Below are 12,686 nucleotides of genomic sequence, written 5' to 3'. Positions count from 1 at the left end.
ATCAGCTGTGCAGTTTTGACTGCTGAGAATCCCCTAAAGTCTGAATGTGTGAAGATCAAAGTGTGGGGGAAAAAACCGTTTCTACGGGGGAAGACGGGCAATTTATAGCTGTAAACTTCCACATTACCATAAAATTTTATTTGACGTTATCTGCTTCATCAATGCAGACAGTTTATTTTTATTTTTGTATGATAATGGGCCATTATTAAAAGCTTTATTGACAGCTCTTTAGAAGAGAGAACAGTTGCATGCAATGGAGGAATGACTTGCTCTTACTCAAGTTTGTCAAGATGCATGCGTATTATCGTGTACACCCTGAAACATAAAACCATATACTGACTTTTGAGGGTATTTGTTCATTGCCATACCTTAAGCTGTGCTACAGACTAACACCCAGATCTTGACAACAGTTCTGCACGAACATACCAGTAGGTCTGTAAATGAGCATTAAAACCAAAAACCTTCACCCTGCACTAGACAGCCCATTCTGGACAAATTTTAAAACATTGTTTGAAATGTGGACGAGGAAAGAAGAAACTAAAGCAATCATTTTGACTACTCCAAGAAAAAAAAGACATAAAAACACCCAGTGTATCGAGTTAACAAAAAGCACTAATGGACAGGAGGAAGAGTCCTCCCAGCCAGGAAACTTTGGACACTCCCCCTAACTTGTCAAGTTTAAAATTCACAGAAACTAGAGCTAAAACTGTATGAAACTGGTATTCCATTTCCTTGTTGAAATAAGAATTGCCTGTACAGCTTGCAGCCTGCACCATTATTTCAGCAAATGGTCCAGCATTCCCAGTTAAAAAAATCCTGGAGGTAAAAACTGCATGAACTACACAGAAAGTTTCTGCTGAAGGTACTGAATGTAGCAACATAGCTTATGGTGCAATCTGTATGTATGCTGCATCAAAATGATTATTTTTATTTCAGTTGTCAGTCTTAGACTATTATCATGCAACAATCCAGTATTTAAGTGGTGATAAAGATAATATGATAAAATTTTAAAGATAAAAATGCCATTCTTTAATTTCCATCTAACACTTAAGGAAAACCTGATTAAAACACGAAGTGTTACAACTGAACAGACATCTACATCAAATACAGGGTGAAAACCGTGTCCTAAAAAGTTCCATTAGAAAGTTTCAGCCAACATAAAGGGACAGCCATAAAACTAAGCGTAGTGTCAAGCTGACAGCACAGAAGTGAACTATGAAAATTTTGAAAAAAGTTATGGATATTTAAAGCTGTAGCATTTCACTAGTTTGCCCTTGATCTGTATAAAGATGACTGAGATGAAATTTGCTAACCCACTGAGCAAATTTACTGTCTGTGTTATAGGAGATTAGGGTAATAATTTTAATTCCTCACATGACTTAAAATTAGAAACCAAAAGACAACTGGAAAGTTAAAAAAAACAAAACAAGACAAGATTAGCAATAGCACAGAAGAATATGCTGTATAAATAACAAACAAAATTAATCAGTATTTCAAACTCAGCAGTAATTTAGAAGCAGCAGGTACACAAAGAGCAGATTTCAATGGTTTCCTATTTCTTTGCTAAATGTTCACCCAAAGACAGAGCAGAAGAAAAAAGGGGGCCCCTTCTCTCACCTACCCTCTCTTTCTTGCCTGCCACATAGGAAATGAGGCTTCAAGAGAACTGGGTGAGTAGTGTCACCAGAATGGCTTTTAACAGCTTGTTAAAGATCTAACCTGGGACACTGCATATCTGAACCAGCAATCTAATTTTTATGAGAAACCTGCATTATATGCTGCTCACCTATTCATAAACTGACAGAAGGGCTGCCTGCAGAGATCGCAGAGCCTCCGCCTCAGAGGGCAGAGCTCAAAACCCAGCTGGACGTGACCCTGGACAAGCTGATCCTGCATGAGAAGGGGCTTGAACCAAATGACTTCCAGTGGTCTCATCCAGCTGAAGTTACGCTGTGACTAAGTAGCTTCAAATTACAAAAGGAAAAAAAAAGGAACCCAAGGTGTGTCACATCTTCAGAAATACAAATTCCTAATGGAAGTACTAATCCAAAGTAATTTAACCTGTGTTTTTTTTTCCCATTGAATAACTATACCTGTCACTAAGTACACTTTATTTCTCTCAAATAACGACTACTCTGTGTTAACATAATCATTAATTAACAGTTGTATTACCAGATGAAGTACCTGCAGAAGCAGGAAAGGTATAAACTTCTGGTCTGTCTGCCACCTCCCATAACAACACATTTGGTATCTCACTCCTCCCCATGAAGAATCCCATATATGCTAAGCAGTATGCAGAAAACAAAAATCAATAAAATAGCATTCCTTCCCCTTATTTACCCATCCCTCATCCATTTTCTGAGATTTCCCCTTCAGGAGATACCAGAAGTTTAAAGACTAGGCCACAGAGGGCTCGTGCCAATGCTAACCCCTGAAGGTAGCAAGGAGAAAGCGGGGCCCAGTGGCACACCGACTGACCCCATTATTGGTCTGCAGCGGGACCTGCTGACACCCAGTAACACACGGCTATCCTAGCAATGGGTTTGCACACTGGTCAGGGATTAAGTAAAGAAATCTCACGCTAGGAGTCCTGCAGAGGAATTCCCTTCAGAGACATCCCCTTTTGGGTGGGGGTAAACTGGAAGGCAATAGCAAAATGTAAAACAATTAAAAGATACACAGTTATGAGCCTAATTTTCTTTACAGAACTGCTAGCGCTGAGGGATTTTATACGTTGTTCCCGTGTCGTACAAATGAGAAGTCATGCACACCACTAACGCATTTGTATTCAAAATTTGTCCATAACAAGAAGTAATTCTAGCCTAATCTAAACCAGTTCTTTCAAATAAGATGGGATGAAAAAATGTCATCGCCCTTTGAAGAAGCACAACAGAAAAATTCTAGTTTGGTTCTTAAATAAGAACATTGCAGTAAGGATCTCTGTGGAAAATGAACTGCAGTGAAGGCAGGGAAACAAGGAAAAAGACAGAGGCAACAGCAAAGACTTGACAGGCATTGTCCTTCTGGAATAGCTTTACTGGGGAAAGGAAAGAGAAAGCTGTCCAGAGCACACTTTCTTATCTTTGTGAAGATATTTTTGCTATATTCTTCATCTAATTAGGATTCCAAGTCCAACAAACAAGTTTGTGAAAGTCAGCTTAGAGAAGCAAGCGTTCTCAGCTCACTTTCAACACCCCACCAAAGATGTTTGCCCTGCCTACAGCATGGCTGACTTTGCAGAGGACACTGACTGCAACAACCACCAACACAGAACGGAAGACAGGACAAGGTAGCTAGTAAGCCACTCAACAACGGTACCGTCTTGTATTTTAGTTGTGACCACAACAACCACATTTTTTCCCCTGCTAGATTTTTAAGCTCTATTAAAAGCTCACAATATACCCATCTTGAGTTCAAAAACAAACTTGTAAGAGCTCTGGAAGGCCTATGAGCCTTCTAAATAGTCAGAATATTGTGCTTAAAAAAAAAATAAATCTGCTTTGCAAAACAGAAAATGGTTAGCAAAGACTTTACGAGGCTATAGATACTACCCTATCTTATGGGTCAATAGAAAGAGTTCAAAAAACAGAAGTGTTTACATACAGATACAAAACTGTCTTTAAAGCAGAAGTTGCAACTCTAAAATACTTGTAACAAATACTACATATATCCTAGAATCCCAGTAACGTACCTACTTCATTTTCTGGACATAGAAAATTCAAATGCACTACTGTGCTTATTCAGTATCCTAACTTTTTTTTAGCAAAATTTGATAAAGGGCAACATGTCAGTTAACTCTATGCCCTCCCACCAGAGCTTTAAACGTCTATATTCAATATATTCCTAATCTAAAAAACACTGAGTTTTCTGCAAGTATTCTTAACTCATACTAGAAACAGTGTTTGAAAGCCGACAAGTAACAACATCATTTTCTTACGAATTCATAAGAAATTCATAAGAAAGTTTTATTCTATCTTTTATTCGTGTTTGCAGCTTTAAGAAGCTCATCACCCAAAACAGTGGTTAACGGGAGGCCAAGGGAACTGCTAGCTGCACCATTCCACCAGCACTTTGCACCAGAAGCACATCGGTTCCCCCCCTGTATACTCCCCCCTTTACTCTGCTCTTTGGAGTCAGCACAAAGGTTTGCCCTGTCACAGAGTCAACTCAGTATGGAAACTAACCCGGGTTAAAACTACACTAGGAAAGGGAGGGCAGCAAGAAAAGCAGTTTTAATTTGGGCCCGTTCTGACTCCAGTTCCCATTTCAGCCATTCCTGCTGTGCTGCCTCTTCCCCTCTGCTAGGACACGGCAGGACTGCTTCCAGCAGCAGCACCAATGACTGCCGGTACAGCCATGGTCTAACTCTTAACATTTAAGCCACTGTATCACCCTTCACAGCAACCATCCCAGATCCACTTCTTAGAATATGCTTTTCTTACCTTCCTATTTGCTACCTACGAGGTAAATTTCTTGTTCAAATCATGGAGATGTCAAGCTACAGAGGTATTTTTTTTTTAAGAAATGGCACTCTTCTTTACTGGCAGTCATTTCAGGCCCTTTGTCTCTACAGTGAGTTCACTGGCAAATCAGGAAGAGCCCTCAACAGCCTGTGGTGGTACCTCAAGGATTTTCTTAAGTTTGGGTAGGAAAGCCTTTGCAGCCTGCAAATATTTCAACACTCTCTAATGCAGATTATTTCTGTCATTATCTAGTCAGAAAGCACGGAAGACATCTTATTTGTAGAATATGCAAGTTTCAGCTCTGTATTTTGATTTATTTCCTTATTTTTAAAATCTAGTTGGAGTTGTCTTTCATGCAGCTCTCAATAGCCTCTTCAGCTGCCACTTTCAGACACTTACCAAGATGCTCTAGCAGCACTGAAATGACAACGGGGAAAAGTACATCTCAGGACACAGGTTCTAAGGCAAAAATGAGCATGAAAGTTTGAGCTAACAGGAGAAGACAAAAAGAAAGGGAAAAAAAAGGAAAGAAAGAAAGAAAGAAAAGGCTCACCCCTCCAACTCAGGGTGGGCATGACTCCTATGAACAAGATCCTAACGCTACCAAAGCACCACTAGAACACATGGAGACATTCAGCCTGTTAGAATGCTTAAATTTATTCCATTTTTTTCCCAAATTCCCTGAAGGCACAAAAAGGGAATAGTTCCTGGTGGTTTCTAAGTAGATAGTTTCTGGTGTTTCTTTAAGTAGACCCATATTTTAACAGTGGTTCTGCACTCTTCAGCTCAAAAAAAGAGCTACATTACTGTCATCCCAAGAGACATGAGTTATCTTTGAGCGGTTTTCACACGTGAGAACTCTGGAGCCAAAATGTGCATGTAGCACTGGGGTGTGACTTGAAAGACAGAAGAGGAAAGCTGCACTTCTATACTAAAGACCAGAAGTACTCCCTGCTTGAATGGGAGGGATCACTGGTTGACATAAATTCTGATGAGGAACAAATGAAAATTTGAGATAAGTTATCACCCACCTCCGCCCAGGCGAACAAGAAACCCAAGCCACAACACGTCTTACACCACGCTCACCCTGCCCCTTATCCCCTGTGAGTGGAGGGCAACTGATGTGCTGCCGCCGCAAAGCCACCGACCTGGTAGTACCGCACCTGTAGTCAGGTACAGGGCAAAACGCTGTGGGGTTCAGAACGGTGCTTCCAGCACTGTCACACCTTCTGCTGCTCAAGGACGATAGACAAAGCTAGTACTAGAACTGAGCATATCTAACTTTCAATATAAGAACATGGAAAAACACAGCAAGCAGAACCACAGAATTCAATTTCAAAATTCAGAAAAAATAGATTACAAGTATAACTGAAATGTTTCCTTCCCATTTTTGTTTCACTTGAATACAGTATTACTAACTGTCAGCCCTCTGGATGGCTGGGATCACTTTACTCATTTCTACATACTTATGGCTCACTTCTTCCATAGCTCCTTGACCACAGTTAATTCTCATAAGCTTTTATTTTTATTTAAGTGTTTCATAAACACTTCCATTCTAGAGACTGACAACACAGTAGGGCATTTAGGCAAAAATAAAGTTAGCAGGGCTAAATCGGAACAGAGAGCACCTGGCACCACTTCACCTCTCCACCTTGCGTTCATTCCTTGCCCTTTGCGGATCCGGCTCACCCAGCACACAGGTCTCAGCACACTTCCCCACATCTAACCAACGTCTGCTTGAGGCTATGAAGAAAACAGCCTAACTTTCTGAACTCGAACACCCCAGGACCAGAAGAAGCACATTTTGGTCTGCATAAAAAATCTGAAGTTGCATAAAAATATGAACAAAGCCTCGAAAAACATGCATCATTCCAGACAAAAAAAAAAAAAAAAAAAAAAAGGACGTAGATCTATTTGCGTGGTTCTGCATGACAGATATCCACGTTTCTGTTTGCAACACTTAAGAAAATACCCTTACAGAAATCATTTCTGTGACAGCCCTCAAAGCCCCGTAAGCCAATAATCCTCCCAAAGAACTCTTTTTGACTTTATCTTGTGAAGAGAAAGCAGAAGACCAGCCAGAAGCGGCGTTTTGTTCAAGTGCTCACAGAAACGAGCACACTTGGACCCAACGGGCTCCGGCGCGCCGCTGAAAGCACCCCCAAAACCTCGGCGGCGAGCCCGAGTCCCGGCAGCGGAACCCCGCGGCCCCCCGGAGCCGGGAGCACGGCTCCGGGCCGAGCCCCGCTCCCCGGGGCTGCCCCCAGGGCAGGGCTGCGGGGAGGAGGCAGCGCCCGGCTCCCTGTCAGGAGGCTCCGAGCCCCCCGCGGGGACAGGACGCGCCGCAGGGCGGGCACCCGGCGCCCCCCGCTACTCACCCCGGCCATTCCTCCCCTGCGCCGAGCCGAGCCGAGCCGAGCGGGGCTGGCGGAGCGCCCGGCCCGGCAGCGCCGCCTCCGGCGAGGCGTGGAAGGGGCCCCCGAGGCCGCGGCCGCCCGATGCCCGCATGACGGCCGGAGCGGCCGCCGGTTGGCTGCGGGGCGCGGAATGGCGGCCGCCGGCCTGAGGGGAGGCGCGGCGCGGGCAGGGCAGGGCGGGTTCGGCCCGCTCGCCCCTCGCTGAGGCGTGCGGGTGCCGCAGTGCGGGGGGCTGGATAACGCTCCAGGCGTGTCCCCGCCGACATTCCCGGCCCCAAAATGTCAGCGCTGCCGAGGGGAAATGCCTCAGGGATGGCCCCTGGGTGCTGCGGGGCCCTGCAGGCGGCCATCCTGAGCGCAGCACGGGCTCGGCAATGCTCGCCCCTCTGCACGTCCCAATGCCTGAGGCACCAGCGCCCTGCACGGGGCCAAGGAACGAAACCTCTCTAAGTCACAAAAGGCTTTGCAAGGAGGTATAAAGTATAGCCTCCTTTCATTCGTAAATCAGTAGGCACTCCACACCTCCTGTTAATGAGGATGGCAAGCCCTAAAAATCCCCGAACTGGGGTGTAAGTGAATGCTATTCCTGCTACTCTACAAACAAGTGCCTCAGAAACAAAAAGTTTGCACGACTGGCACATTGAAGGTTCTTGAAAAGGGATGGTGAACACAATACAGTGGTCCACGAGGTGTTACTCTCAATGCTGAATATACTTTAGAGAGATGAGGGTATTTTTTAATAGTCACTTACAGATTTTTAGTTATTCCCTCAAATATTGCTAGGTAAATAACCTGTTTTGATTTGTTTTATTAATCTAAATAAGCCTTGCTCATTTGAAGAATTCCTTGAACAGGAAAAGGTTACATAATGGGAAACAGTTCCATTATTAGCTGCAATCGTGAAAGTGTCTGCCAATAAAACTACAACAATTTCTAGAGAGGGTGAAAATACACATTTTGACAAAACTCATAGTATGCTTTGTTGTTTCATTTCTGCAGTCTGCATCTCCAAGCCATTATAAGTTTTCTGGATGGAAAAAACTGCAAAGACTCCTTTTCTCCACAAGCAGTGGATAGGGAAAGAGGCATCCCCTGGAGGGCAGCTCAGACCTTCTAAGTCAATGTGTTGTCTTCTATATAGAGAGGGGTTCTTCGGTTTGTGGCCAGCTACTATGTCCGGACAGAGAGATTACTTCTAAAATATCTGTGATGTAACTAAGGATACAAAGCCGATTGCCAACTTGCATTTTTTATCCAGGGATCTGCTATCCACAAGAAAATCTGCAGTGGCCTTTACTAAGTCAAAAAACGTTGAAAACTACTGTTTAGCAGAAAATTACAGTAAATTGACTGAGAAAACACAAATACCTATGGTTGGATAGGATAAATTCAGGCTTGCTCTCATTCTTTAGACTGGGTAAATCACATGTAAATCAGTCTTTATGAGCTTCCTCTCTTTCTGTGATATTAAGGATTTGAATATATGTTTATACATTGTCAGCCTTTAAGACACTTAATTCTCTTGCTGTACTCCTGAAACATACCAAACATTTATTCAGTACAAATAATGAATAGTTCTTTCATATTTCTACACTGTCAACAGACATCTTTGTGGTACAAACCAAGTATGAGGAAACTCCTTCCTGAAGTCTGGGTTTCTGTCCAGGGCAAAAGAAATAAGGATTGTTGAGTCTTATGGACATGCCCATGTCTAGAACAGCACCAGGAACAAATCTTAGATAATTAATCCCAAGAATCATCCTCACTCCAACCATCCATTTTCAAAAACAGAAAACTACCAATATCCAGTTTACACCATGGATTCAAACATTAAGTACTATTTTTCTCATCCATAAAGAGGTCCAATGCTGCTGTCTCATTTTAATTTCAAAATTTATATGGTGTACACACATACAAGAGGCTTCCAGATGTCTCATTATGCTTGACCACAAAAGGACTAACACTCAGTTTAACAAAGAAAAAAGAATCAAGTGTGTAACTATCAGTCTGGAACTAATTAAAATATGAGCTAATAAAGAGAAGTTTCATACTGACTTTTCATGATAGCAGGACAAGGAAATAGTAACAGAAAGACTAGAACCTAATCTCAGGTACCTATACTGATTTCTTACTACATCTAATTGTATAGGCCATGAAACAAACAGATGTTATAGAACATATGTTTGCTATTAGCAGTCATACCATTGTATTTTGTTGTTCTGAAAAATAAAGTAAAAAAAGTTAAGAGTGAAAGTGAAACTTACCTGCAGCTGAAGGGTATGACGGAGAATGGTGTCCTCTAAAGCATGAATCCACTTCTCTCTCTCATCAGCATCTCGAGCTGAAAAAGTATTCAAAAGATACTGTTAAGTCACATGCAGTCTTATATACTAAAAGCTGTAAGCAAACAGATCTGATGTCCTCACTAAATATGGAAATAAAACCATATTATTTATCTTAAGTCATTGATGACATAATTCCACAGTTTTCTTAATATCCTGTTTATTTTTCTGTGGTTACAGCTCCATAGCGTTACTGTGTTGATCTACATTACTGGAGAGATGTTTGAAGTAATCAGGCAAGCAAAAAACTTTTATGCTCTGGGAGAAATTTTCTTTCTCCACACCATCAATACTCTCAGCTCCTGCTCAAATTAAGAAATTAATATTCCTTTCCTTGTGAATTTAAGCTTGTTTAAAATTTTTTGTTTGTTTTCCCAATTCATACCACTTTTTCTAGTATTCCTTTAATGGTAATAAAATTTAGACAGCAATTTAGATGCAGCAGTTTTCAGGTATGTTGATGCTTGACACTGCATCTCAGTGCACTTTAGTGGGACTTTGTATGCATAACACTCTCTTAAGCATGTTTTTTGTCAGTGTTTTAGTTCCTTTTACAAATATCTGTCTAAGGTTTGTCAATCAAAAAGAAAAAAAAATCAGAAAGATACGCTTATAAAGAATGACAGCACCACACAGGCAGAGAGAATAAAAGTACTGTGTTACTGTATCACTAACATTAGGAGTGTGTTTCTTCAGTTTCATAGTTACAAAGGAGGAAGCACTGTTTGTTAAATAAAGAAAAATATAGTAAACAGAGCTAGGTGTATGCTTTTCTCCTCAATAGATATGTAATATAATTTAAATATAAATATAAGAGTATCAGTAACATAAGAATAGCTCTGCATTATTGCTATTTCTGTGAGTATTTGTCCCTTGTCCATCTTTAGGGACATACATGGGAAGAGTTTGCACAGACGTTTCCTCAATTCATTAAATCATTTTTAAATTTTCCTAGTTAGGAGAAGCTGTTCAATCTGTAATAAATTACCCTTTAATTCTATGTCAGTGTGGACATATACTTCAAATTATTCTTTGCTCTTCATTGTTTGAAGTTACTCATATATATATACATATATATACATATATATATATATATGCACACACACATACAGACATGGCACCTTTACTTCACTAGTCTGAAAAGAGCTCCTTGCTGTGCTGGAAGTGTTTAAAAAACCAGAGGAGCAGACAAAGTCAGCAGACTCCAGGTGCATTAAAAGAATCCAAAGTCATTAAGTAGACTGTAGATAAATTGTCCATATGCAGGATTAGAATAGTTACTGACAATTGTTTCTAGTTCCTCATTCAAGTGGAAAGTATTTAAAAGAAACAGGAAGTCTGCTAAAAGCAAGGAAAAGTTAAGCGGGCTAGCACCTATTATAAACTTGAGAACTAAGATTCCTATCTAGCTTATTTGTTATGGAGCTCAGAAAAAATATCCCTAAGTTTTTATACTGATATGTACTCTCCAGCCTCCAAATGCCTTGTTTTCAGTGTCCCCATTCTCATCCTTATGTTTCCATTGCTTTTATTCTGCAGCTCAAACCCACCCAATACTCAGAACCACCACAGATCTTCCGAACATCTAAAATAAACCTTAAGTAAAATACTTATTCCTTTTTCCTACATCCAATCCTGCAAAGGGTATTTCATTGGCTATTGGAATGGACGGGGAAAGGAAAATCAGAAATCCACAGAAGAATCCATCCCCTATGCCCTCTGGCCTTTGGGAGGGGGTAGCCATAGGGTTTTCTAAAACTCTCTCAAAAAAACAAAAACATACCAAACTTAAAATCAAGACAAATATATACTTCTTCATGTATTTTAGTATATAGCCACCAATAATGTTAATTAACAAAAGCATCAGGATAGAATTGACAATTTATGTGTAGTGAGAAATATGTACAAATGTCTTTTTAACATAGACACTTGCTCCAAGTCGAACTGATATTGTCGCCTCACAAAGCAGTGAGGCAAAATTTGCACTACGTGCAGGGTAAAGATAAAAGCCTACTTTAAAATCTAGCTTTTTTTTTTTTTTTAATTGTATTTTTCCTGACTCAACAAATCAATCCCTATTCATTGTTCTTTCAAAATAGCAAAGCGTGACCATTTGCCACAGGTGTTCTGGTAATGATACCGTTAACCAACACAAATAAAAAACCTACACACAAGGGAACTTGACTACACAAAGTGCTCTCACATGTACAAAGGAAGTTTGAAGGAAGAAGTTAGGGTAATTAAATGTTGCATGGAACACCACGTAAATAACTTTCCTGCAGAAACTGCAGCAAATACCAAAGAGCTGGACTTTGCTGTTCGGAGTACTCTCAAAAGCCCAGCAGTAACTTCTAACTTACAGGGATTCACCCTGCTAGATCTCTGTGTTTCAACTGAAAAGTGGAAGTAGCCACCAAGGAGTGGTTTGTAATGCAGCGAAAATGGACAGGATGGACAGAAGGCTTTGATTTCTTAACAGCTGACTGCCAAACGTACTTTTCAATATGCAAAGTATGATTTTTCTTTTCACTTACATACACACAAACATCCTGTTCTTTTTTCCATAGAATAGCTTGCACTTTAATTTCAGAATCCGGTACATTTTCCTCTGACATTGATTTTGAATCCTTATTAGCTTCTTTAGTTCTGCTTAGCAAGAGCTGACCCCTTTGCCTAGTCACATCAATCAAGTTTATGCTTCCTACACCAGCCACCGTTGGGCTGTGAACATATAGAGCTGCCTGTGTCATTCACGTGTCCATACTCCAAGTGTTCACAAATGTGTGCTCAAAGTGGCAGTGGTTAACGTAGTTCAGTTCACATAAGGTTGCTTGGGTTTGTTTTCCTTGTTTATTGTGTTCTCTACTTAATCATCTCCTAGTCCCAAAGAACATCCTATTAGGGAACTGTGGTACAAGTCATTGGGCCAGGCTAGTACGTAACTCACGCGATACACAAATCCTGTGTTCAAGCTTTTCTGCCTGTGCTTATTTAAACTAAAAAAGGAACAATTAAGTTGCAGACCAGTGAATTAATCTTTGTGTTGCAGCAGACTTCCTATGACCTTCCAGACTGCCAGCAAAAGGAGGTCGCTGTGTTAGTTAAATACTAATCTCAATGTACAGAGGCCTGTTAATAAAGGTTATCACATTAAGCCTTGTATAATATAGTGATGCACTAACAGAAGCGAAAGGCTAGAGCAACAGGGAAGACCTAGAAACCAACTAATCATTACAGTTCAAAACAAAAGTGACTCTCCCATGCTCACAAATAAGCTAAACTTTAGGAGCCTCTATTCCTTAATATCTTTTTTTTTTTTTTTTAAAATAAAACCTGTCTTTGCCAGGGTTCAGCAGAAGGAAAAAAAACAAGCTATATTCTTTTCTCATATAATAGAAATGGCAAATCTATGGCATAGCACGGTCAATCTATAGGTAAAACACATCAATCTCATAAACCTTGCT

The 12,686-nt window shown here is 40.7% G+C and overlaps 1 protein-coding gene across 3 annotated transcripts in view; it reads right to left on the bottom strand.

Moving 5' to 3' along the window:
* Positions 1 to 12,686, bottom strand: part of OSBPL9 (oxysterol binding protein like 9) — a 62,622-nt gene that overhangs the window by 27,691 nt on the left and 22,245 nt on the right. For 2 of the 3 annotated variants that reach the window (XM_035537762.2, XM_035537763.2), the window contains exon 4: positions 9,145 to 9,221. In XM_035537762.2, the coding sequence (XP_035393655.1) occupies positions 9,145 to 9,221 (77 nt within the window). Of the gene's footprint in view, positions 1 to 6,841; positions 6,892 to 9,144; positions 9,222 to 12,686 lie in introns of those variants that run through there. The other variant, XM_050712308.1, reaches the window with a different exon arrangement.

The sequence above is a fragment of the Cygnus atratus genome, chromosome 8 (assembly GCF_013377495.2).
Source record: "Cygnus atratus isolate AKBS03 ecotype Queensland, Australia chromosome 8, CAtr_DNAZoo_HiC_assembly, whole genome shotgun sequence".
Classification (NCBI taxonomy): Eukaryota; Metazoa; Chordata; class Aves; order Anseriformes; family Anatidae; genus Cygnus; species Cygnus atratus.
This window is presented reverse-complemented; position numbering and strand designations above follow the sequence as displayed.